At 37.9% G+C, this 26,301-nt stretch overlaps 2 protein-coding genes across 16 annotated transcripts in view; one reads left to right on the forward strand and one right to left on the reverse strand.

Annotated features, from left to right (window-relative positions):
- Nucleotides 1,866-10,905, forward strand: LOC110398013 (general transcription factor IIE subunit 1-like). Of its 2 annotated transcripts, none has more exons than XM_021395229.1 (5): nt 1,866-2,717; nt 6,576-7,153; nt 8,471-8,672; nt 9,223-9,443; nt 9,822-10,905. In XM_021395229.1, the coding sequence occupies exons 2-5, from the start codon at nt 6,631-6,633 to the stop codon at nt 10,214-10,216; spliced, it is 1,341 nt and encodes a 446-aa protein (XP_021250904.1). In that variant the 5' UTR covers nt 1,866-2,717; nt 6,576-6,630; the 3' UTR covers nt 10,217-10,905. The 2 variants fall into 2 exon arrangements, with proteins under 2 accessions (XP_021250904.1, XP_021250905.1); XM_021395230.1 differs by having other exon boundaries at nt 6,692-7,153.
- Nucleotides 14,188-26,301, reverse strand: part of PCM1 (pericentriolar material 1) — a 39,653-nt gene continuing 27,539 nt past the window's right edge. For 11 of the 14 annotated variants that reach the window (XM_021395207.1, XM_021395209.1, XM_021395211.1 and 8 more), the window contains 13 exons: nt 25,777-25,897; nt 25,327-25,464; nt 24,962-25,095; nt 24,104-24,238; nt 23,738-23,935; nt 21,994-22,053; nt 19,316-19,454; nt 18,297-18,445; nt 17,924-17,999; nt 16,708-16,961; nt 16,409-16,501; nt 16,169-16,292; nt 14,188-14,519 (listed from right to left, as the gene is read on the reverse strand). In XM_021395207.1, the coding sequence (XP_021250882.1) occupies nt 14,494-14,519; nt 16,169-16,292; nt 16,409-16,501; nt 16,708-16,961; nt 17,924-17,999; nt 18,297-18,445; nt 19,316-19,454; nt 21,994-22,053; nt 23,738-23,935; nt 24,104-24,238; nt 24,962-25,095; nt 25,327-25,464; nt 25,777-25,897 (1,647 nt within the window). In that variant the 3' untranslated portion in view covers nt 14,188-14,493. The remainder of the gene's footprint in view (nt 14,520-16,168; nt 16,293-16,408; nt 16,502-16,707; nt 16,962-17,923; nt 18,000-18,296; nt 18,446-19,315; nt 19,455-21,993; nt 22,054-23,737; nt 23,936-24,103; nt 24,239-24,961; nt 25,096-25,326; nt 25,465-25,776; nt 25,898-26,301) is intronic. The other 3 variants (XM_021395210.1, XM_021395202.1, XM_021395205.1) reach the window with 2 other exon arrangements.

The raw sequence follows: 26,301 nt of genomic DNA on the forward strand, positions 1-26,301 counted from the left end.
TAACACAGGGAGAGCACACTGAGAAAACCAGTAAGAAAATGAACCGTCTCGATGCAGGGTTTGGTTGGTTCACACACACATTGAGTGTAGGAAATTAACACCTGGTGTGTCAGCTAAGGCAGAGACTTACGGGACAGCAAGGAAAGAGAGAGGCAATGGTGCAGTTAATAACTGCATGCACAGCACAGCAGGTTTCATATTGTTACTTAGCATCTTCCCAGTGTTTCATCATTTCGCAGCACATGAAGGTACAAGCTAGAGATTTTGTTTTATAAACTAAGGGAGAGTTAGGTACCAGCTGGCATAGAGGATGTAGGATGGAGCAGAACACAGGAAGAAGGCAGAGTAGCAGGTGGCGGGCCAGGAGACGACAGAAAAGCAACCTGTAAAGCTCACATTTGCCCAAGGTATGCATCACAACCTCTCACAAGGCCAGGTGCACCAGCCACAGGGAAAACGTACTGTATTTGCTCCACAGGGATCTTGGTTATATTCCTGCTCCACAAAGCAGCAGCCCTTTAGTTTTCTCATTCAACTTCTGATTGTGCTCCTTATTTATTTCTCCCATCTCAGACTGCTCAACCGCCTGCCTGCCTCCTTTTCCTCAAGTAGCCTCAAGCTGAGCACGATGCCAGTGCCACTCCACACAAACGTCACTGCTGTTCAAACAGGCACAAAACAAAATCAGACAACTTTGCCTATCCCTGTCTCAAACTCCTGCTTTCAGTAATATCTCTGTTGCACAACAACTTAATAGCTCAAATCCTGCTTCCCACGGTCCTCAGTGCTAGGGCTGCACACACTCAGAAACACTCAAGACACTTTTTTTTATTACTATCTTGCTTACAATGTTTGTTCCTTCTCTGAGTCTGCATGCTGGAAGCCACAGGGGGCATAGCAAGAACCCACACAGAATCCAAACCACCACCCAAGCAGGCACAGGACTGAACAGTACCCCTGCTACACACACTTACCTCTGCTACCCTCCTTACCCAGCAAGCCTTCCTTATCAGCCACAGCATGCTCAGGTGCTTGTGATTTCCTGTTCCTGAGAGCAGCGCTACCAGCTAGGCCATGGCACTCCTTAATTTAGAAAGTTGTTTTATGTCTTCACGCAATGTTTCCACACCTCCACACACAGGCTGAGGACTGCCACATGAATGAAGCTCTGGGGTTACAGAGCACTTTCCCTGTTGAAAACGCTTAGTGAGGAAACACACAGGCATTACCCATTATAAACCTTTCCCACAGACTAAACAGAAGTACCAGCACGCAGTCTTGCACCTTTGCATGTTCTAATGGAACATCATCACAAAGGAGCGTGCTCAAGTACCACTGCATGGAAGGAGGTACACCTGCCCAACTGCTCTGTGTAAACATTTTAAATTTAACAACATGCTGTCAACGGTTTACAGGCATTAGGCCCGATTCTGTGACAAAGGGGATGGGGGACCCACGGGCCCACGCCCCGGGAAAAGGGGAAAGGGGAAAAGCGTAGGGAGATGGCCTAGGGAGCAAAGAACAGCGGCAACAATCTGAGGAGAAACAAACTAATTTACTAAAAAAGATATCGGAATGCAAAACAACACACTATAGTACGATATAATTACAATTTAAGCTGATAAATCCAATACAGAGAGAGAGAATGTCCCAAAATCAAGGTAGGCCTTACTCTACTACCGACGATAAGACGGCTGGAGAGCGAGGTGCTGCCAAGACGAGAGACGGAGGAAAAAGGGATGAGGTCTCGTGATCTGCAAGTTTTTATACTGCGAGCTTTTATCTTTTCCCTCCGGCTGGAAAATGGTAACAGAGGAGCAAAGTACCGTGGGGAATGTAGTAGTCCTTCTCCTCTGAGAACTAGGTACATTCATTACATGATGTTATGATGTGGAGTAACATTATATTGGAGTACCAATAACCGAAAATCATAAACCCATGACACACGCAATACGTGATGCCACACAGATCATGTACCACAAAGTTCCAACTTCCACTGCACACATATAAGAAATACAGGATGGACACAGATTGAAGATCAAATTGATGATTACAGTCCTAAGAGCGTCTGGCAGCCTTATTTTAGTGTTTGTTTTAAATGTGGTTTTCTCACCCATAAAAAGAAATAAAAGTACCTATAAGTTTATCTTATTGAGAAAAATGACAGTGAAAAAATGTTTTCCATTTCCTTTGAAGACAGAAGCCACCCAAAAAGATGAACATGCAAAAAAACCAAATGCTAAACGCATATATTCTATTTTTTTCTGAATATTTTCAAATTCCCAGGTTTGTTTGGGTTATGAAAGCTTCTAAACGCAAATTATGTAAATTACCCAGGCTACATTTCTGTTTTGCAACAAAAAAAATGATTATCGTGTTACCTGTAGTCTTCTAAAGTCATGCTAATGAAAACACTAATCAGAGATTACAGTCACTTAAAATTTCATCCCTGATCTGTTGTAGCTATGTAGCATTGAGCAACTAGATTTGTAACTTTATTCTGATGCAATGTGTACGAGAGTGAATTCATTCAGTTCCTAATGAAATGTTGATCTGGAGCCTCTTGCTCCACCTGGGTGATAATTGGGGCCGATCACAGAAGGGTGTAGGAAAAGGCTGGGGAATACTTAAGCTCATTTTGCAGTTACTTTGAGCTCTCAGGAAATGAGTGATTCTTGTGTAGCAACAGCCTGAAGATTTCTACATATACAAAGGAGGTAATGATAAGAGTTTTTAACTTAGTTGCAAATAATGTGGTTATATTAATTTTGACAAAAGACTACTTTATTAAGTCTTTCTCCTTTAGAGCTTTTAAAGCATAAGTAAGTCTAATTTAAAAAAAAAAAATTAAAACATGTAACTTGTCTGCTCAGACAGTTCCAAGTGGAAGGTTAATTAAGTAAGGGGCTGTAGATCAGCCTTGTAGAACTTGCTCTAGGTGATGTCTGTGAACTTGAAATACTGCTTTTGATAGCTGCTTGTTAACACAACAAGCAATTCTGTGCAGGTTTCCCAAAACAAGGGATTGTCTGAAAGGCAGTTCCCATTCTCGCTTATGGCAAAAGCAAAGTGGTGTATTTTCTCTTTTGGATGGAAGTCATAATAGCTCCATGTAAATCATAAACAGAGCAGTTGCTCTGGCATCTAAAACAACAAATGGGTCAAAAAAAATTAGCTCCCACCCTCACAGACATGCTTCAAAAGCACCTAAAAGCAGAAATTAAGCCATGATTTCAAAGTTATCTGTCAACATGTGCTATCAACTGAAAAAAAAATAACCTCCTAATAATCAACACAAGTAGCAAAATACCTGTCTCTTGATTGGAGAGTGACTGCAGCTCAGCTCTGGAGCTGATTCCTGCTTAAAGCCTTTCTGTCTGTGGCTTTCTTCTCCTTTCTTGGGCTCCTCTTGCTGGAGATCTGCTGCCTGTAGACAACATCTCTTCAAAACCAGCTGTTCCTCCTGAACTGCAAGCCTCTAGGCTGAGCAGTTGGAAGGTGGGAAAGCTTAATCAGTGTGGACTGGAAAACATAACCTCAGATGTAGCAAAGCACTAGAGGGAATGCTTCCTCCCCACACCTGTTCTGATTTAAAATTCTTTTTACTCTGAAAAGAACCAATTTTAGTCCTCCTTGTAGCTTAAAGGTATGCTCCATGATGGGTTTGTACTTCCCATGCCTGCTATTTATACAGTGGAAATTCAGCCATTTTTGTAAAAAAGAAAGTCCTTGCCTTTTACGTTTGACCACAAGTTTGGATACCTAAATTTTTACTGCAAATGGATAGTAAATTTATGTGGTTTTTGGTTTTTTTTTTTAGTCAGTATTTTTGCAGGATATATTCACAGTATTTACATTACAGGCGATAGACATTGGCTTTTGTTGTGTAGGTGCTGGGATTTTTTTGGTTTGGTTGGTTTGGTGTTGGAACTGTTGGAAATTGGTTTGGTTTGGTTTCTTGTTGTTGGTTTTTTTTCTTCTTTTTTTTTTTTCTTTTTTTGCCCTGTATAGTTTTCATGGTTGTAAGACTCTGGACTTGAAGTGCTATTAACATTAAGGTGTGTGGAAGCACTTCAGTGCAATCCAGATCTCTGCACCTTATGCAAGTACATAATACAGGTCTGGGATAAGGAAACGTAAGAATTCATAGGCCAGCAAACCCCAAGCTTATGGCTCAGGTCTGACATGCTCTTTAATGAGGTTATTTCCTTATCCTGCTCCTTTTGAAATTATTTTAATTCTGTAATTGACTTAAGGTCTGAAAAAAATGTTGTGAGACTTGCTCATAACAGAAGTTAAGTGTTGTGGTTCTGCCACGTATTAGTCAAGTAGTAGATACAAATGTGGTTGTTCATCCTTTATAGCGACACAATCTAATTGGCTTTTTTTTAAATTTTTAAATAAATAATCCACACAGAGGGCATCTTAAGCCTTTCTGAGATACTAGCCCAGACTAATGCCTGCACAGGGTTCTGCAGGAGAGTGGTACTACATCCCAAGCAGGTGCTGAGGCTGTGCTTCCACTCTTTGGTGGAGCTGGCTCTCATTACAGAAATGCCTGATGACCCCTTTCTAAAGGGAGCATAGTGAAGGTCCTAGTGCCTCCTGTTTGTGGGGTATTAGCCAACAAGGACACGGCTCAGTGCTCTCCAGAGCCTGAGCACTCAAAGTCACATTCCTGATCTTTGGAGTTGATGTTGGCCAAGGACACTGTCACTCCTGCCTGCTGAATAAAAGCCACTACACAGAAACCAATCCCAAATCTCTGAGGCTGGAAAGAGGCATAAATAAATCATTAGCACAAGTTAGACTTTTTCCACAGAAGAATATGCTGTTTTTCTGTACTCCAGAAATCATGTTTCCTGCTCAAGTGCTTCAGGAGTTTTAACACCAAAGAGCAGACCTAGAGTCCAGCCTATAGCCCTGGGTCAAAAGCAGCAAATTAAGCTGTCCAGTACACTAGCAGCTTCTCTGCTGTCTGCAGCCTCTCAACTATACTTTATATGAAGATTATTTATATATAAAGTTTATCCTGACTTTTAAAGGAAAACAAGAAAGCTCAGCTCTAAGAGCAAAGAGACTTTGCTGCAGGTGGTGAAATGGAAATTGCCTGCTGAGTGCAGCTGATCAAGTGGCTTGAGGACAGCTGCTGTGCTCAGACCTGTTATGTTTTCTAAATGAAGCAGTGACTTGAGTTTTCCATCAAGGATAGGGGTGGAGGTGGAATTTCAGTCAAAGTACTTGGCTAGAGGCTATCCCTGCCCCAGTGCAGACACCTGCGCACATGTACACAGACAGCGTTATGCCATTGCTAAGGCTTGACTGGCAGCTGGAACAGGATTTAGTTCTGGGAGACTCAGTTCAACTGAGTCAAGAACCTGTGCTTTCCCACCTGGGAAAGGGATTATCTGTCCAATCCTATCAGCTACATTGCCCTGTGAGTCAGACGGGCTGTTTGGCTGAGCCTTTTCAGAGGATGAGGACAAAGGAGAAGGGAAAGTACAACTGGAGAGGAGGAAAAAAAATAATACAAGAAGTTGCTTCTTCCTTGAAGTTTTCATAAAAAAAAAATCATAGAAACACACTGTTCTTATAGTCTATGGACTGCTGGTGGAACTGAAACTCTGAAAGACTTTCTACTTACTAGGGTTTCAGTTTAACTCGTTTGGAGCACATAAAAATAATTGAAGTTGGATGAGACCTCTGGAGGCCATCTGGTCCAACCTCTACTCAGGCTGCAGCCAACTACAGAGCCAGGTCAGGCTCCTCAGGCCCTTGCCCTGCTGAGGCATGGACATTTAGTCTCCTCCCTGAACAGCCTAATGCAGTGCTCTCTGCTCTTTCTGTGGGAGACTTAGGTCAGAGTAGTGCCATTTATTTCTGGGTTTCTAGCCTCAGACCAGCATGATTATACTTAACGACAAGACAGTGCTTTCCCTATAAGATATAAATTTAAATATAGCTTCTGTTTTTAACTATGATTTCTGTTGAGGGGTAACTGCCAGCTCTACACAGCAATGAACAATCACCTGACCTTGAGGAAGGTGCCTCTCAGCAGTGGATGTCAGTGCAAGTGCTGGCAACTTACTATATGCTATAACGTGCTGTTCCACCCCTACCCCTTCTTATGTGCTGGATCAAGTAGGCTCAGCTCTAGCACTGTGCTGAGTCAGGGCAGCACCAAGCAAGACGGAACACCCTTTTCTAGGCCTTTGCTTAACCATCATAGCCAGCAAGGGAAAAAACATTTAAAAAACCACCATAATAAGCACTTTAAGAAGTACTCAAATACCTTTTGTAGCTTTGTCACACAAGGAGATACCACCACATGTATTTTGTGTCGTTACGTACTATAGATTTCTCACTTGGCTTGTGTCCTGAGCTGTAATTTTCATGGGTGGCTAGAAGTGAAAATGAATATTTCAGGCAGGTCTAGACATGAAGACATTGTCTTCTGTAACCTATTTTCCTGGATAGTTTCTGTAAGTTTTTACAGAAGAGGGCATGAATACTTCAGTTATAATCATTGTACCTGAATACCTAATCTTTGTCTATTGATATCACCCCATCCCTAGGCGCAGATTAAAGATTTTATATTAATTTATTCAGTGAAGACTTGCAGAAGAGCAAATGACAGTGAACTCTTTAAAAAAAAAAAAGTTTACTATAACTTGTACAACACTTCTGACAGTGGTTCAACTCATGATGGAAGAGCAAAACGTTACCACAGAAGTCCCAGCAGCCCTAAAGCGCCTGGCCAAATACATAGTGAGGGGTTTCTATGGAGTAGAGTACTCCCTGGCCATGGATGTACTGACCCGCTACCCCTGTGTGAAAGAGGATGACTTGTTACAGCTGCTCAAGTACGAACGCAAACAACTGCGCACTGTTCTCAACACACTCAAGGCAGACAAGTTTGTGAAGCTGCGTATACGAGTCGAAACAGGGCCTAATGGGAAGAGCACAAGGCACAACTACTATTACATCAATTATAAGGTGCTGGTGGATGTGATAAAATACAAACTGGACCACGTACGCCGGAAGATAGAAGCAGATGAGCGGGATTCAACTACCAGGTCCTCGTTTAAATGTCCATCTTGTTCTAGCACATACACAGACCTGGAGGTCAATCAACTCTTTGATGTATTTACAGGTGTGTTTGATTAAATTGCTTATTGGATTTTTATTCTAAAGTATAACTGTGATAACATTAAATTGGCTCTTGTGGGATCTTTGCAAGGAAAGTGTATTTGTTAGAATTTACTTCTTGTTTGCTGATGGGACAAGAGCCTAGGAGAGGAGAAAAAGCTGGGAAATAAGAGTAAGAGGAATAGCTCTCTTTGTAGAATAGATTGAGCAAGAGGAAAAATAATCCTGAGTGTAAGAGACAGAGTTGGGAACCAGATTTAGGCTTCATCTTGCTAGGAATGAGACACTCAGTCTGGGTTAAGACTACTCATCTGCCTTGAGTCTCGTTTCCTCATGGAAATGAATACCATATTTATTTTACTCTGCTCTGAATTTAAGTTAATCTTTGTGTCTTCCATCTTTCTGATGGAAGAGTTGGACAAGATAGATAAAGCAGTTTACAGTCACCTACTGTAATAACAGCAACAGAGGCTGTCAGCAGAGGAGAGGTGTTCCTGTACTGGAAATGGAAGTTCAGGCTCCTTCTAGGGCAACATGACACATCCATAGCAGAAGTGGCATCAGAGTCTAGCAGGTTTCTCTCCTCTAAAACCAAAATAACTAGAGAGCATTTATTCAAAATAAGTTAAAATGGAATTGTATTGCAATATATTACTCTAAATGCAGCTATGATGTTAACATCTGGGTCGGGGCACCCTGAAAGGATGCCAGAGTCAGTGAGAATGACCAATACTTTATAGTGATTAACTTGAAATTTCTAAGATGAAGTTAGCATGCTGTCATTTGACAAATTATTGCTTTGATCTCAACCTAGGGACTGTGACGTACCTCTGAAATGCAAACATGAAGGCTGGGATTATTTCATTTGCCTACAAATGTAGGATTTAGTATATGTTTTGACCAAGTCTTTTTTGAACTGTAAAACTTTGAAGTAAAACCAGCAGATGCTCTTTATGCTTGCAAATGTCTTTTCCTAAGTTTGTGAACTAAGAAAAAAAAAATAAGATCAGAAAAGTAAACAACCCACCTTAGTATCTAATGCTACTCCATGCCTAGCCAACCTGTTTTCCCCAATATGGATACTTCTCTCTTGCATAGCTAGCATGAGAATACATTCTCTCTCTTTCTCTCTCTCAAAAAAAAAAAAAAAAAAAGCTTGTCTTTAAAACTTCACTTCCTTTGGATGAAGTGAACAAATGCAAAACTCTAGTGAAGCTGAGAGTATTTTGGAAACTGTCCAGGGTGTGGATTTCTCAACAAGTTACTGCTTATCTTTTGCATCCTATGAACATGACATTTTCCAATTTTAATAATGTTGCAGAGACTTTCCGCTGTACTTACTGCAATACTGAAGTAGAGGAAGACGCCTCAGCACTGCCTAAGCGAGATGCTCGAACCTTGCTAGCAAAATTCAATGAGCAGATGGAACCTATCTTTGTGCTACTGCGTGAGACGGAAGATATTGTTCTGCCCTATGACTTGTTGGAGCCTCAGCCAACAGCAATCCCAGGAATATCAGAAAGGTATCAGTATAACTCTCCTATCTTCTAATAACAGAAGCCTCTCCAACAACTTTCCAGTTGTAGCATCTTTGAAATACCTAATCAACAGGCTGCTTTATTTGATCTTGCCTTGTACGGTACTGTCTACTAGTACATGAAGGGAAACTCCTTAATGAAGAAGTCTATATTATCTATGGCATTCTAAATTGTTATAAATGTACAGCTTTATTTTTTGTTACTTTATTTAAGGAGTTATTTTCTAGACCTTCCTTTGGCTAATATAGATCACAGCCTTTCCTGTGATAAAGTAATATTACTCTACTGGTAAGTTTTATCTAGAGATGCATTACTGAAGAAACTATGCAAAAAATCAGTGGTTCAGAATTGCTCCTCTCTGTTATGAGGTAAGGGGGATTGAAAATTATTTAGCACTAGAGAGAACCTGTTAAAGCTAGGCAGCTAATAAACTTGTTTCTGCAGGTTTTTTTGTTTGTTGGTTTGGTTGGTTTGAATGGGAAGCAGGGGTCTTGTTTGCATTTAATCCCTCCAAAATGGATAACGTTTCCTTCAGCTTTGACCAGAAGGTATGTTCAAGCGTCCTGGAATGCAGCAGCAGACCTGAAAAATGGGCCACCCAAAATTCCTCTTTTGGCAATACGTATAGTCAAAACTTAATTATTGGTGTCCAAGATTCTGAGCGCAAGAAGAAAGAAAAAGCAACTAAAGAGCAGCCTATCTGGATGTCACAGAGCACTGTGGAAGGAGCAACAACAGCTATCATCAATAATGCTGGTAAGTTTTGAGCACTGACAAATAATTCAGCAGCTTTACTACAATTAATTGTAGCTTTCCTGTTGAAAATGATGTGAAATTGGTTCATAATATACAATATCCCTTCAATTCTGGTCTAGTGACTATCAAAATTTAGTTTCTGAAAATTATTCTTTAGACTGGTTTAGATAATATTCCTAAAGCCAGAAGTTTAGCACCATGTCCTGAAATGTTCTGGCTCTAACCAGGCAGTAACATTGGTATTGACTTCTAAAGTGTAAAGTTCTTCAGAATGCCTGCATTTTTAGAGAATGTTAAACAAAGTAGGAAAAAATATTTCATTACGTTAATATCTGTGGTAACTAAAACTATTGATAGCACTAACATATTGTGTATTAGGAACAAATGCTTCTGAAGAAGCAGAAGAAACTGTTAAAGAAACTGTCACTGAGAATGAAATCATCAAGACTCTTCTCATCCATGAATCCATGAAGTCATTGTCTAGCACAGACTATCCTCCTGCTGTCAAAATCAAACAACCTGAATCAGGCAGTGACACTAATGAGTCTGAAAATGCCAAACACTCAAGTACAGTAATAACAAAAGTAGCAGGCAGCAAGTTTGAACAAGAGGAAGAGCAAGAAGCACTAGATCCTATTTTAATGGTAGCTGGGCGGCCTTACTCATATGGTGAAATTAGTGAAAACCCAGAGCTTGTCTCTCTCATGACAAATGAAGAGAGAGAAGCTTATATAAAAGTAGGACAAGAAATGTTCCAGTCTGTGTTTGAGTAAATACTACTGCACTGAATATACAAGCCTGTACAGAATGGGCAAAGTTTTCTTTTGGATTAAGACAAAGTTAGCTTGATCATTTAACTTACGATCTTAAATTTACCATTGATGGGTTATGTTTTGTTTGAATGCTTTCTGTTAGCAAGATCATAAACTAAATGTTATTTGTAGGAGGTAACTACAGTTCAAAACACTAGCATTGCAGCAAAAGGAGCCCAAAGTTACTAAGAGTTTTCTATTGTCTTAATGCTTGGATTTTTGTGAATGCTATAATCAGTAATTTTGGAGCATAAATAATTCCAAAATGCAACTGAGTATTGTGATGCAATTAAAATAAAGTTTCAAAAGCAACGTCATAATCTACTTTAAAAAAAGTCATTGTACCTTCCTCCTAGAATTAGCAAAAGTGAGTCAAATTCCAAGAGGGCTCGGTTTCACTCTGTAGCAGTGTGTTCTACATATTGGCTTGTAGGTCATTCTCTATGCAGTAGTAGTAAGTGTTATACAGCAACTTTCCTCAATACAAAGAGCTGCTACTAAATTTTGTTAGCCACGGAAGAAGATCAGCTCTGTTAACTTTCATCTTAAAAATAACAAAATGGGGGGAAAAAACCTAAAAATGCTTTTCACTTATTGCTCCATACAACTATTGCTAAGGGTATGAATAGCACAATGAAATTCAAAATCTTGAACAGTTTCAAAAAACGTCTGTTCTCATTTCACTGTTATTTCCTTACAGAAGGCTGTACAGCAGGTGTGAGCTGCAAGACAGCCATTTGATCACCCCGACAGTTGCTTTCCACGCTTCTTTTTTTCCAAGATGCCTATAGCGGGCAGTGTACTATAATATTCATTTTGGTTCAGATTGCTATGCAAGCAGTTTATCAAGCAGAAATTTCCATTCATGCTCTCCTGCACTCATTTTAAGCAAGATTCTTTCTACTACTAGTGGAAAGAAAGACATTCTACTTGAGTGGAACTACATAAGGGTAGAAATATTGGTATCAGAGTATAAGATACAGCTTAATTCCTTTGGCAAATATACTACTTCAGCAAGGAATAATTAAAGTAGAATACAAGAGTACAAACTGGAATAGTGGAGACTGTCTGAACATCAGGAAATAATTCCTCAGTGTGAGGGTGACTGAGTGCTGGAACAGGTTCCCTACAGGTCGTAATGTCTCCCACGTTGTAGATGTCACCTAGGTGTGACATCTGACTGTAGGGCTCTAGGTGGCCCTGCTTGAGCAAGAGGGTTGGACAGCCTCATCTCCAGAGGTAGCTTCTAACCTCAGTTATTGTGGGATTTTGTGAAGAGAGAAAGTGTGAACAAAGAAATACCAAAGGTAGATGGGTTAGTATGAGGAGAATTTGACTTACAGTGTCAGAGGCAGGAGAATATCAGAGGCTTCACTCTTGTCATGGAGTAACTCATGCACCATTGAAGGTTTTCTTCCATGAAAAATGTTTCTTCACTGAAAATAGTGAATGTCAACTCTTTCTCCTGTCTCACATGCCTCATGAACTGGGGGAGCTAGCCTAGTGCATTACAGCACTAGGGCTCTGAACAGTGACATTACAAGGGCAGTTTCAATTGTTATTAGGCTATTTAAACAACTACCACCTTTAAACACTCAACCCTACCACATTACTAACAAAAACTAAGGCAAAAATGCTATTTCTATATGGAATTCTGACACGCAATGCTCTGCACTTCAAATTAAGATTTTGTAACCAAGATTTCCTTAAGCAATTACAACTCACAGAACAGATACCATAATACAACTGACTTCTCCAAAGCTATACACAAGAAGTCACTTTCCCAGCTGTAATCAGCATACAATAAAGGTAAGAACTTTTCATTAATGATTTGTCTCAAGTTGGCCATTATTTCTTATGGTTGGTTACTATTGCCTCTTTCTTCCCCCAACACATCATCTTCCCAATGGTTATAACTACCACAACTTTATTTTCACAAACATAAACAATTCCTCTCTTCCATGGATTTTGAAACAGCATTCAATTCTGAAGTTGAAGCTAAAGACTTCACATGCACTGCATGCTATCAGCCTTCCTTATTGCTCCTGAAGCAGTTAGAGCAAGACCCCCTACAAAGAGCTGTCCTGAGTACAAGGACTTATTTTAAAGGCTTATTCCCTGCTATGCCCACCTGCAGCAGTGGTATCATTCCTGCTGCTGTGACTAGGAGATCAGTATTACTTCTCTATGAGCATTACAGAGTATGCTTCAGGTCCTGAATGTATTTACGGTAAGTACTATTCTTTATCTTGTCTCATTCGAAATTATACTTAACCAATCCATCAGTACATCTAGACATCCTTCTTAAGTTTTGACATTATTAGAGTAGACCATCCTTCCTGGAGGATAATTTTTTGCTTGAACATCAATTATGATTGCAACTTTATCTAACACTGCCAAGCATTGCCTCATTTTCCAAAGTTACAAAGGATTTTATGCACGCTTCCTCAACTGCAATTTGATCCCTTGTCAAAGCAAAGCCAGTGGCTCCCTTTGTCTAGTACTACCCCTTTGTCTCAGTAAGCATTCATAATCTTCACAGAATCCAATCACATACTGTTGAAATAGTTTTTGCTCAATTTCATCACCACAGGTAGGGCAAATCCATTAAAATGTATTATTCACATATAGCTTTATTGAACGCTCACCCTGGAATGGTCTGTGCTCATGATGTTTCTTGAGCTTAATGTTTAATGTGTAAAGCATATTTTGCCTTAAATAAGACTACGTCCTCTTTTAAGTTTACCAATTCCTGTGTTCCTGTGTTAGTGACTGAAAGCTTTCATTTTGTTTCATTTTCACCAGCTTGCAATGTCACAGCGTACTTCCCTTGTCCTCTACATGCAGCATCACAGTGGGTTTAAAGCCTGCATGGTAACTAAATTGTCTTTAAACCTTTTAATATGTGTAATTTTGCTTTCACAATCACCTCTTATTTCTAATCTGCCATTCTTAAATCCATTCGTAAAAGCTGAGGCTCAAAATAAAAAAAAGGAAATCACAGTACAATCACACTCATTTTATTCAGACTTCATGCTACTTCTGGTATATTTAGCCTTCACTATTACTAAAATGTCTTCCATACTGTATAGCCATATTGTAATACTAACCAAAAAGGAAGCAAATTCTGAACTTATGGTGATTATTGCTTTCTTGACTGTCTTGAAAACAGCCTTGTCCTAACATATGGTAAACAGGATCTCTACATTGCAGTAGATATACTGGATAAGCTATCTCTAGCTCAATTCTATGGCTTCTTGTTATTAGGAATTCTGATACAAGTAGGAATATCAAAGAACAAATAAAATTTTTATTCTGATTTAGTTTTCTAATCTACTTTTCTACAACCCTAATTCTGCCTTTGCCATGAGACTTCATTAGCTGCTGCTTTGAACTTTTTTATTTTTTTTAAATACACAGTAACTTTAATGGTAATCTGTATTTCTTCCTTTTTACATCCAAAACCATTCACACAGTTAAATACTTAGGGAAAAATTCTACAGGTATTCACTTACAGCAATTTTAAGTGTTACATGTGAAAGGATATTAAAATTTTCAGCCAAGTTTATCCTGCTTCATAAAGTACAGAACTGGAAATAAAAAATAGAAGTTTTCTGCAATTAACAATTAAGGGTATCTACTTCACCTCAGACAAATGTGCTGACAGAAATTAATTCCACAGGCAATGAACTGGAGTAATTTTTACGGGCCAGCTATACTTAGGCTATAAGGCAAGGAGGAGGTACAGACTGTATCTACAAGTCATGTTTGTAGAAGATGGAGAAACTGCGAGACAAAAGTTTCTTTTCCCAGGAAAACTAACAGCATTTCTCTGAACAGGAGTAGCAAACTATAAACACCAACACCAGTCAGCTTCCAACAAACTCCTCTTATCATTTTATAAGCCAGAGGAAATTTTTCCAAAAGACAAATTTACAGACAAGTCCAAATTTTATTTAAAACTACAATTTTGAACAAATTTTTAAAATTACTAAACAAGTCACAATAAAAAAGATTAAGACAGAAAAAGAACAGTGCAGCAAAACTGAATAAAAGAAGATTCAGTTCCAGCTGTTCAAACTGCCACAGGCAGAAGTTAGCCCACCTATTCTAAGAGGCAGTGTGTCAAAAACTATTTTACATTTTTATACACTTTCAGAATTTGTGAAATTAGTGCTGATTTTCCATATGCGTTTGTATACATAGAGTTTACATATGCAGGCATCTTCAGATTATTCTCATTCACTTTGAGCTCCAAAAGTCTCTGTAAAATAAAGAGTATACTCATTATTGTCTAGCAGCTACAAAGCATCAGACAGAGCTCTAACGACATTCCAACTCAAAGAACATGATGAATAATGGATACTTACAATAAATACTTGATCCTTGCCTCTTCTTCACAAGTACTTTAAATCATGGCCTACTCAAAAAAAGCTACAGCTATATCCCACTTACACAGATAAACAATGTCTTAGTTGCTAGCTACAGATCTTCTGTGGCATAGCATTTTTATCCAGACTGTCCCTGCATCAGGCTTCCGCATCCAAATTCACCAGATTGAAACGCTGGACTTCTGCTGGCACAGTTATGTCAAGCAAAATGGTGACAGGCAGAAAATGAAAATGAAATGGAATACGCATCTTCACACTACCCTGGAAGATACTGTGCTGTCACTACAACTGCAGTAGTGAAGTGCTTTTGTCAGCTTATGTTGTCTGAGGAATTGGGATTAGCTACACTAGCAGAAGAGTACTACCGTCAGAACATCCAGTTTATGCATTTTACATGTGTCCTTCCTGCACCTTCCATTGAAGATCTACAAGCCTAACAATTGAACAGAAGCCTCTAATAGCTGTGAGATGCTGTACAAAAACTCCTTTTGTCTCAAAGATTGCTGTGGAGTGCAAGGACAACTGGAGGTGTCTCTGCCTACACAGGGGTGTCAGGAACAAGGCAGATAAGGGGAATCTTTTGACACCTGTCACATTCCAGGCTATTCCCGAGATGCAGTGGCTCGGCCTCATGTGGAGGCCTTGGCTTCTCTGATGCGGATAAGCCTGTACCAGACTGTTGTACTCATGTCAGACAGTATATATACATAGAGGTAGACAGATACACACACTCCACAAAAATAAGTGCATGTTTTTCCCTTGTTGTGTTTTCCTTCTGCCCAAAACTTTTGTAATACTTTTATAATAAACTGACTGGGCAAATATTTGACTCTTTTCTGAATCTTAATCTCACATCAGGTATCCATATATCATGAACCATCTCACCTCTGATAACTGGAGCAAGACAATACCATAACGTTTCACAATATCAGTATCATATTGACATAAAAATAAATGGACTTATATTACCATAAAGTTTTTGTGGCCGCAGAAGAATTTTCATGAAAATGACAATGAAAATATGGTCATCATACACACTAAGAGTTTTTCTAACTTGCAGTATTCCTTATAACAAAAATCATTTTCTTTTCACTAGAGATATTCTGCTATTCTGTAAAGTCTGTAGAACTTTTGTATTACAAAAACAGAGCAGTCTGTCAGCAAATTATATTAAGCATTACTGAATTAGATACTAGCAATTAAAATTTAAATTATTAAAACCAAGCTTATAACAAGAAATCTAAATGTTTATAAGTTTTAAAACCATTAAGTTATTCTATGCATTTTTAATGTTAATTTTTATGACATTTAGTCAAAGAATCTAACAGGAATGTGTATAAGGGACACAGAAGGCAACGTTCATACCACTAGACTATTTTCTAATGTGTAATGATAAAAAAGGATATTCTTTCAGCACCACAGTGATTTCTTTCTTCAGACAACGATAACAAGACAGGTAAATTCTAAGGCTGTTGGGAAGACATTCTGAACACGTGGAGATGATTCGGAAAATAATCCTTACCTGGTTCTTTCAGAGTCTGGGCATCTCCTGCTAATTCTTGACCTTGCTCTCCACCTCCATCCAATAATTCATCTGACAAGCTGTTGGTTTGAGCCTCTGATGCTATTTTCTTCAGTAAATCTGCCTTTGTAACAGGTAAAACAAAACTCAGTTCTGACTAATTCTTATTGCTGTGGTGATAATAAAGGTATTTAGAGCATGCGCTTCTAAATCATAACCCAAGAAAACTCAGCAAAATACCTCTGAATAGACCGCAAGTTTAAGGGGCAAGTCTTCAACTTTCACGAAGTCATCCTCATCAGATTTTTGACTTATATTTCCAGAACCAGCTTCCTGTTAATAAAGATAGTGACATTTAGTGCCACTGTTTTATTTTTACTCAAAATTAAGATTTTAAAACATTTTAAGTAGTGCATCAAACAGAAACGCGCATTAAATTTGTACATGAAAACCGTACAAGACTGGAAACTACAAATAATACTGAAATATGAAAAAAAGCTTTATTTCTTTTAGCTGCATCTCAACTGCAATATACTCACATATTCATTCACTAATACAGGTGACTCTGTATCAGGACTGCCGGCCATGGAGCTTTCTGAACTTCCAGTAGATGACTTGTTTACTACACATGCTGTATCTAGCATTTGAGTTTCATTTCCTGGTAAAGATGAGCTTGATTCTTCTGTTTTCATACTGGCTGTTACAAATGATTCTGGGGTATTCACTGTTAAGGGTAGTGTGTTCTCCACCACATTGAGGTAATGAGGTAAAATTGTAGCTGCATCTTGTTCACCTAAAGCCACAACATTTAAGTTTACATTTTAAATTTTATTTTTAATGTTTAGAGACACTAAAATATTCTGAGCATGCAAGATCACATTTTTGCTCAAACAAATCACAATTCAAAGCTACAAATGAGCAATGAAAGTGAACTAGGTCAACACAACTGATGAAAATAAAACATCAAGCATTTGCACATTAAGGAGTGCTGTACACTCATAGTGATGTAAAAATGTCTGACTTGATGTAGCTATTAAAAGAAAAAAAAAAACTCCAGAACTGTATGGCCTATGTTAAAAATTCATTACAAATTTAAGGAGATAGAAGAAAAATAAATTCCTTAATATTTTGACACATTCTTACAGCAGCACAGAACCCACTTAGTTTAAGAAAAAAGACCAAGAACAATACCAGTATTTTCAACAGCAAGACAGAGGGAAATGAGGCAGTAACAACAGTTAGAAGCAACTTCCATATAACCTGGCAGTGTTTGTCTTGACAGTAAATGATTTTTGAGTTCTTAATCAGCTACAACTCAGTATAAATCTTCAAACTATAAAATTATTCCAACTGCTAGTAGATGGTAGAATTAGGGAAAAAAACTAGCACCAGACAAATCCAAACATCAAAATACTATAATAGACAAATTACTCAACTACAATTGTGTGTCAACGGCTGCAACAATTACCTGAAATTCATGCTAGTGTCAAACATAAAATGTAACACACCTATGTACCTATGACTACTTCAGACCTCCTCTTTAGAAGGTTTACTGTGTCTGTATCAACACAGACATATCTACTTAAATGACATGATTCCATTAAAAAAAAAAAAACAACGGCCTAGTAAATTCATACAAGTTTGATCATCTTCCTCTTTGTTCCATGTATCACAGACACTGTCTGAAATCATTCTCAGAGTATGCAAATTCAAATAGAACTGTTAATCTCTCAGTTAACTTCATACTGGTCTTACCTTTAACACCAACAGATTGTTGTTCAGATGACAAAATATCACCGCCTTTTGTCTTACTCAGCTCTTGGCTTGAAGTCTATTGGGGAAGGTGAAAATAATTTAGAACAAATTCTACTAATTGCTTATCATAGCCTATTGTTTAATGCACTCTTCTTTGTTAATTAGAAACACTTGTTCCATGTTTTTGGTCTTAACTAGTATGAAATACGTGCCAATATTTCACAGTATTCACATGTAAGTATATGTAAATGAAATACGTCCATATGAAATACTAATATGAGAACAGTGCAAAAAGAAAAGTTTTACATAAAGATATTTTTCTGAATAGTTATGCGATGGCTTAGCCTTCTGCTTTTTCCAACTCTGGTGATACCTGTTCACTTTCAGTTGCTGTTTCGCTGCTCGCTTGTAATGATGTCTGCACATCAACAGGTCCTTCCTCAAATTCTATTTCTTCATCTTCGTTCTCATCTTCTCCACTGCCGTAATTAGTGAGAGCTTGGGTTTCTGCTTTTGATAAACCTAAAGATAAATCGACATAAAACCATCTTCATATTGGACTTACATATTAACCTAACTCATTTGATTTTCTCAATAAAAGCTCTCACTGATATATCTGACAGAGTAAGACGGCTGCAAATCCAGATCAGTTTCGGAATTTACTACACTGATTAGTTACAATTCTTATTTCAAAGTATTCTTTGAAATTATTATAGTAATGACATACTTTCAAGATCCACATGCTCTGCATAAGCCATGTTACCAAAAAAATCACTCACTACTCTGTTAGTGTCCATTATCTCAGCTATTAAACAAATTCTTGTGAAGAATGGAAATATAAGGGAAACCAAACCATGAGCTATTGTCCTCAGATCTACTAATTACACAGAGTAAAAGCTCGTTTAATTGAAACATTTATCTCTTAACAAGGTATTAGTAAATACAGTTGTAGCAAAAGTTCTAAGTCACACCTTGAACCAGTGATTGAGCACCTGGTGGGAAGGCAGGGCCAACCCAGGAGAGGGGTGGAGCCAGGACCTCACCTAAGGGCTGGCAGTGGAGGCAAGGGCATCTTGCTGCAGATCCCTGCCTACCTGAGGCCTTCCAAGGGTAAGCAGATTTTTTTCCTTTGTTTTTGTGTCCACAGCTACTGCACTGAGCATATCCTTGTTTGCTGCAGCCTAGGACTTTGCTATTCCACTACCACTGCTGTGCTTTTAATTGCATCATAGCATTACAGCAGTACTGGAAAGCTTTTCCTGGAAGAGACCTGCCTAAAAAATTTGTGAAAGAAGCTGTTACTAAGCAGTGCTTAACAAAAATTCTGTTATAAAATTAGTTGGTTAAAACTGTGGTGAAATCATTGAATAATGAACCATAGAAAACACTTACTTATTGCCACTGGGCCACTTTCACTTTCTTCATCTTCCTCTTGGTCAGAAGCATCAGACTTGATACTTTCAGGAACTTCAATACCACCACACGTTTCTAAGCCCTGTACTGGTTTTACAGTTTCAGTCTCATCCTTGTCCTAGGAAAACAAGGAATACTGTGCAATTTCATGTTTGTTTATCTAAAGATTATGTTATGGTTCCTGCCTTAAGGAATCACCTTTTTTCCCCCTCAGAAATAAAAAATCTACTGACTAAAAGCTAATGTTTAAGGACAGATGCCCATGAAATGAGTATTGCAAAGCTACTTCAGAAACAGCATCAGATCCTACTGTGACAGATCACACACTTCAGATGTAGCCATAAGGGACGTAACTGAGTATTTCATTATCTGAAAAAGCTCAAATCGATTAACTATCTTTAAAGAATTCTCTTCCAGTCATTAAAATGAGGAAGTAAGAAACACTTGCACTGTTACCTTCTAGTTATTTTTCTCCACTACTAAATGGTGTCTAGTAGATATTAGGAATATTCTTAACTGCTTATTTTCATTTCTTTGACAACAGCTACTTAGCAGTACCTCTGCTGAATGATTTGTTAAATATCTCAAGTCAGAAAGTTCTGCTCATTCTCTATGAATCCCAGGCAAAGCTTGGAGTTTTGCTCCAAATCTTGCAGGAATCTTCTACACGGAAACAAGCAAAACAACGACACACAGATTTCTAATTTTACTTCCAAAGTAGTATGACAGAAGTTCTAAGGTCTAGAAGAAAGCACTCACTCTAGGCCCATACAAGTCTATATACACGCTTATGCTCAGTCTGTAGAAGAGGAGGCTCAGGGGTGACCTTACCACTCTCTACGACTACCTGAAGAGAGGTTGTGGTGAGGTGGGAGTCAGCCTCTTCTCCCATGTAGCTAGCAATAGGACAAGAGGGAATGGCCTCAAGTTGCGCCAAGGGGATTTAGGTTTGATGTTAGGAAAAACAACTTCATTGAAAGAGTGGTCAGGCACTGGAATGGGCTGCCCAGGGAGGTGGTGGAGTCACCAACCCTGGAGGTGTTCAAGAAACGTTCAGATGTTGTACTGAGAGACATGGTTTAGTCGAGAAATGTTGCGGTAGGTGGACGGTTGGACTGGATGACCTTGGAGGTCTTTTTCAGTCTTGAAGTTTCTATGATTCTGTGCCCATACAAGAAAGCGTTCAACACTACTTTGTGCATCACCTATACAGAATCACAGAATCCTTAAGAGTTAGAAGGGACCTCTGAAGGCCATCTAGTCCAATTCCCCTGCAATAAACAGGGACACCACAGCTAGATCAGGCTGCCCAGGGCCTAAGCTAGCCTTGCCTTGAAGGTCTCCAGGGATTGGGCATCAACTACAACATTAGGTAACCTGTTCCAGTACCTCATCACCCCCACTGTAAAAGACACTTCCCTTATATCTAACCTAAATCTACTCTCCCTGAGGTTGAAGTCATTTCCCCTTGTTCTATTGCCACAAACCCTGCTAAAGAGTCTGTCCCCCTCTTTCCTGTGGCTCCTCTTTAGATATCGAAAGGCTGCTATCAGGTCATCTCAGAGCCTTCTCTTCTCCAGGCTGAAGAGCCCCAGCTCTCTCAGCCTGTCCTCATAGGAGAAGTGTTCCATTCCACGGAATATCTTATTCTTGGCTGGATACAGAATTTGAAATATAACCCCTCACCTTATATGCAATGATTTTTAGTGGTTTTTGAAATTAACTTAAAGAAAAAAAGGAAATATTTTAGCTCCTAACATTTGTTAACTTGGAGAACACACAGGTTGACTCATAGTACCTCAACTATTCTGTGCCCAAAGGTGGAACACCTGCTTCCTCTTTAAGGTAAAAAAAAATTATGCAATAAGATTAAAAAAAGAAAATGCCCATTGATAAAAATAGTTAAGCACCATCTCTATTCACTGTCCTTGCTACTTAAAGAGTTAAGGAATAACTAAACTTTCAATGCTTTGAGTTGAGAATATAGGGAACAGCCCCAGATCAAATCCTATTTAAAAATAAAAAAAGAAAACTTTCATAGCTGTTTTATAATGTAGAAAAAGGTATACTAAAAGAAAGGTCCCTACCCTAAAGCTAATAAGCAGTGACACAAATTACTCCAGTTGCGTAGTGTTCAACATTAACTTTGCTGTTTTTTGACTTTCAAACTGACACTTTTAAAGCAAAACTCATTCTACGTAGAAGTTCACCAATTAGTAGTATTAAAGATGCTTTTCTGTCTTCATTGATCTCAAATGCACTTGTTGAAAGATAAAAAGATAATGTTTTATAAGAAATGCATCAGTCTTTACACTGGCAATAGCTCTGCAGTACTAACAGGAATAAAAACAACTACTAAGGAGACAATATACAAGTTATGTTTACTGAAGGCATATGACAGTAACTGGTGAAGGTAGATTTCTTTCTTTTTTGTAGTCATTTTCCAGACTGGCAACTCAAAAAAAAAGAATTTAATTTACTTCAATGAAGTAAATCACCTAAAATAACATAAAGGAGATAAAAACCAAGATGTTTAATAAATTCACAAACGCTAAGAAATTGATTGCTTATAGCTACTGGATTTATATGATAGAAAACAGTAACTGATCTGTGAAATTATCTGAGGAATAAAACACAGTTGAGAAGCATAAACATACTTTGTCCTCATCGATATCTTCAGTAGATGAACAAACATCCACCTGGAGACCTTTTTTTGCCTAGAAAAAACACAAACTATCTTCAATTCTAGACTGAAGTAACTTCGAAAAATACTGAAGCAAACTAAACCTTCCTGGAAGGCTGCCAGAATGCCAGCATTACCAAGAACTGCATCTTAAACTGTGGAAAGCCACAGGGAATTCTATGTTATGAGATGTTTACACAGACATCTTCATAATTTAAAAGTCACAAAATATTATAAGCATGCTTGGCCTTTTTTTTTTTTTTAAAAAGAATGCTTACACAGGCTGTTTCTCCAGTCTGTGGTTGAATAATAATTAAGCTATAGAATTAAATATGCCAAGTCTGATCAAGACAGACAGCTATATTTTTAAGCATGGAATCTAAAACCAGTTACTTTACAGGACTCAAGACAGCCACAAATAGAGCAAAACCAGATGTGCCTGTGTCAGAATCCTCAATCTGAAAACCCTGAAAAACTACACAGAGATATTTATGCAGATCTGTACAAAACAGCCAGGACCTGCCAGTTCTGGCTCACCTCTGGCTCCACTGAATCCGAACTTACACTTCAGCAGCAACACAAACACTGATCTTAATCCTAATTCAGGAGAATAGCAGAAATGCCAGATCTAAATTGCCACCATGCATTCTTATGGCATGGGCTAAACCTATACTCCATGTAACTCAGATAAATAATCCACTTCACATAACACAGAAAATCATATCCAAATCCCTCTGGATTCAGAACATCTCTTATAAACTGTTCTGTTCCTTAAAGAAGCCAGTCTCCCACTAGGTACAGTAGTGGTACATCCAAGTCGAGATATACTTAAATTTGGCTGACGCTATGCTTAAAACTACTTCTAGGACCTCATAGTTCACAACAGATTCACATTATCTTCTGTTGACTTGAGGGTTTTTTTAATTTGTGTTTCTAAAAGAAGGCTGAAAGGACACTGAAGTCATAATTATACAATACAATAAGAAACACTGAGGTACATACATGACTGATTTAATCAAGAGTTACACGAACACGATCTGTTTTAGTGTTTCCTTTGTGACCAATTCACATAACTAAAAAACGAGTTATGTTCCTAAAAACTGCAATACTGCAGTTAAGAAATGCCAGCACAGTATTATAAAGATGTAAGTGGTGAAGAACAACTACAAGCTGCATTGTTAGTGCAGAATATCTACTCATATTCTGCATGTTTTCATGTATTTCTGAAGACATATTTTTACACTAATTCTAGAAAGTCATACCTTCTACAGATGCCAACAAGCCAACTGCTACATGACTACCCAGCTAGAACAGGTGTTATGAAAAACGCTGGCTGACTAAATTACTCTAAGGGAAGCTGGAGAGATGATGAACTGGTACATACATACATTGCAATACTTAATTTGACTACTTGGTGATCTTAGATGTAAATACTATCCCACGACATGGTGTTCACATATAACCACAAGATACATTTCCCTTGAATAAAAGTTTACACAATTAGACATACGTAGCTGACACTAACCTATAATACAGGAAATCTCCCCTAATGAGGAAAACAGTTCATGTTTCTACACAATCAATACCATGACAACACAGAAGAAGTTTGTTAAAACAAACAACTGCCACTCCTCATATATAAAGTTTGGGAGACAGACATTTAGGAAACTCAGAAAACCCAAATTAAAAAAAAAACAAAAAACAGTAATAAGACAAACCTCTTCAGCATAAGACCGTATCTCTTCAGTAGTTTCTAGTTTTCTTTTACACCTCTGCTTTACAGAAATACTGTTGCTGTCCAAATCTTGCATGAGTTTAAAAAAGGCTAATTCATTAAATAATACTTCAGAAATCTCCACAAGAAGATCTTCCCCACAGTCTTTTAATTTTCTACCAGCAAATTTTGCCAGGGAATCCTGTGAAGAGAAATAAATCTTCAGCTTTTGAAGCAAGCAAGCTTTCAAACTTCAAAGACTAAGTACTTGTCATGCTGTTAGAAACTTTCAAAATTAGTTGAGTATATAATAGATTGTAATCTTTTTTAAACAATTTGGTACCTTAAATGCCAACTAAAAACTACTAACCTGAAGTATACTGCCAAGTTGCTTATGAAAGAACTTGACAAATTCTTTACTTTCATCGTTCTGTTGTGTAAGAGTCAAGACCATACGTCTTACTGATGTCAGTAACTGAGAAGAACATACTTCATCCATGTGTTCCTAAAAGAGCATTACAGAATGAGCTTTGTTACCACTTTAAAAAGTTAATAATCTCAAATACTGAGATATTTTAAACACAAGAAAGATGAAAATAACAACTTGGCTATTTTTCAAAAATATCTCAATTTACATCATACACAACAGTCTGAGTTAACGTTAGCTCCGTTCTCCTGAGCAAATATTTCAAAAATGTTTTCAAACATTTCCATTCAATTGGGTCAGCTCCAAACAACAATCTTTGTTTGTGAGACAGAAGTCCACCAGCCCTATGCCATCTAGAAACCTTACCATTTCCTTCACTAGAGTATTTAATACTTACTTCATTCTCAGCAATGTCTGCAACTCAGTATATATTGGCAGCTGTTGCTAAGACATGAATTATCAATTTTACATAGAAGTGGAAATTTTGAAGATATTTGATGGTAACCATATCCTAATAGTAACAACTTAGATTTATTTATAAACTCATCCAAAGCTAAATCCACTATTTTGGTCCTACCTTTCAAGGACTAAAATATATCCACGTAGGTACAAAATGCAAGCAAAGATACCTGCTTTAGAACACGCAAGACAAAGTATTAACATTTGAAAGCTACTTCTGTGTCTTAAACATGGAAAGACTATCACATTTTGTACTAATTCAATATGAACAATGGTATTCTATGCAAACGTGCAGCTCCTTTTCCTATTCTCCTAGTACACATTACTGAAAATAGTTCTCACCTTCAGGAAAGGAATGACCTCTTTCATAATTGCTTTAATTTGCCGGTCAAGCTGCTGAGTGTCTATGCGAGGACATGGGACAGCAGAGACTTCACTTGACTGCGGCATAGAAAGACATTCACTCGTGCTGGGACCTCATTAAAAAAGAGCGTACGCATCTAAGTCATTTAACGTTACTATTAAAGAAATATCAATTTCAAAAATGTACTTTTTCCTCGTAAATCATATTTACTCAAGTATGTTAAGAACCTATGAAACTTTGCTTTCAATATAAATGAAGAAAACAAGTCAGCCAATTAAATTACTCTTGATATTTAGAATAATTATTCTCTAAAACTAAGTAAAATATGTATATATGTGCATACCTTCTAATTTAGCAGCAGTAGCACCCTGAAAATTACTAGAGCAGCCCTCAGAGTCAAGGGTACTTTCAGCTTCAATTTTCATACGCTCATATTCCCTCATCCTAGCCAAAGCTTGATCTAAGTGAATCACTGTGTTGCCTATATTTAGAATAAAAACATCTTTTAATCTAGATAAAAAGTTTTCAAAGGATAGACAAGAATACAATGATAAAAATTCAAAGCTGGAGGTTTTGAAATTTACACATAACTGCAGTTGCTATTATGTTCTTTTACACACACTAATCAACTCAAAGTGTTTCAGAAGTGTCTAACTGCTCAAAATGTTGTATTAAAACCATTTGGTTACGTACTAGATCATAGAAGTATGCTACTCAAGAATAGATGACTGCTGGCATTTCTGAAGAGCACACGAAGAAATAATACTTGCGACATAAATCACATCATTCTTACCAAGGTCATCAGTGGCAAAGGGTTCAAAATGTGAAGATGTAGACATAGTACTCCCATTGTCTGCATCATTTTGTTCGCAGTCCTGACATGCTTCTGTAGGGAAGTTCTTGTCAAAAGTTTCCTAGGAAACATCCATCAGCTGAGTACAAAGCAGGAATGTACCATACTCTCACAGATGTGAGAATGAGCCAGTGACTTTTTTTAGACAGATACTGTGATATTAAGGGCTTGTCACCAGGCTATCTTATATTCTGAAAACAAGGCTGCTCCCCAGTCAGGTAATTCTAGCATGTTTTTTTCAAATACATCAACTATAAGCAAATAGGAATCTAGGTGGAGGACTTGTTAATTTCTTAAATAAAAATAAATAAATTCATTAGGAGCCTTGTAATCAGTACTTGCCCTGACTTTATTCGCAGGATATTGGCTATTTTTTAATATCATTTTCCAATTTATACCCTTCATATTGGTCTCCATGTTGTTCTGTTCCTCCCTAACACATCACTGAAATCCAGTGTAAAGAAT

This window comes from Numida meleagris, chromosome 4 (genome assembly GCF_002078875.1).
Source record: "Numida meleagris isolate 19003 breed g44 Domestic line chromosome 4, NumMel1.0, whole genome shotgun sequence".
NCBI lineage: Eukaryota > Metazoa > Chordata > Aves > Galliformes > Numididae > Numida > Numida meleagris.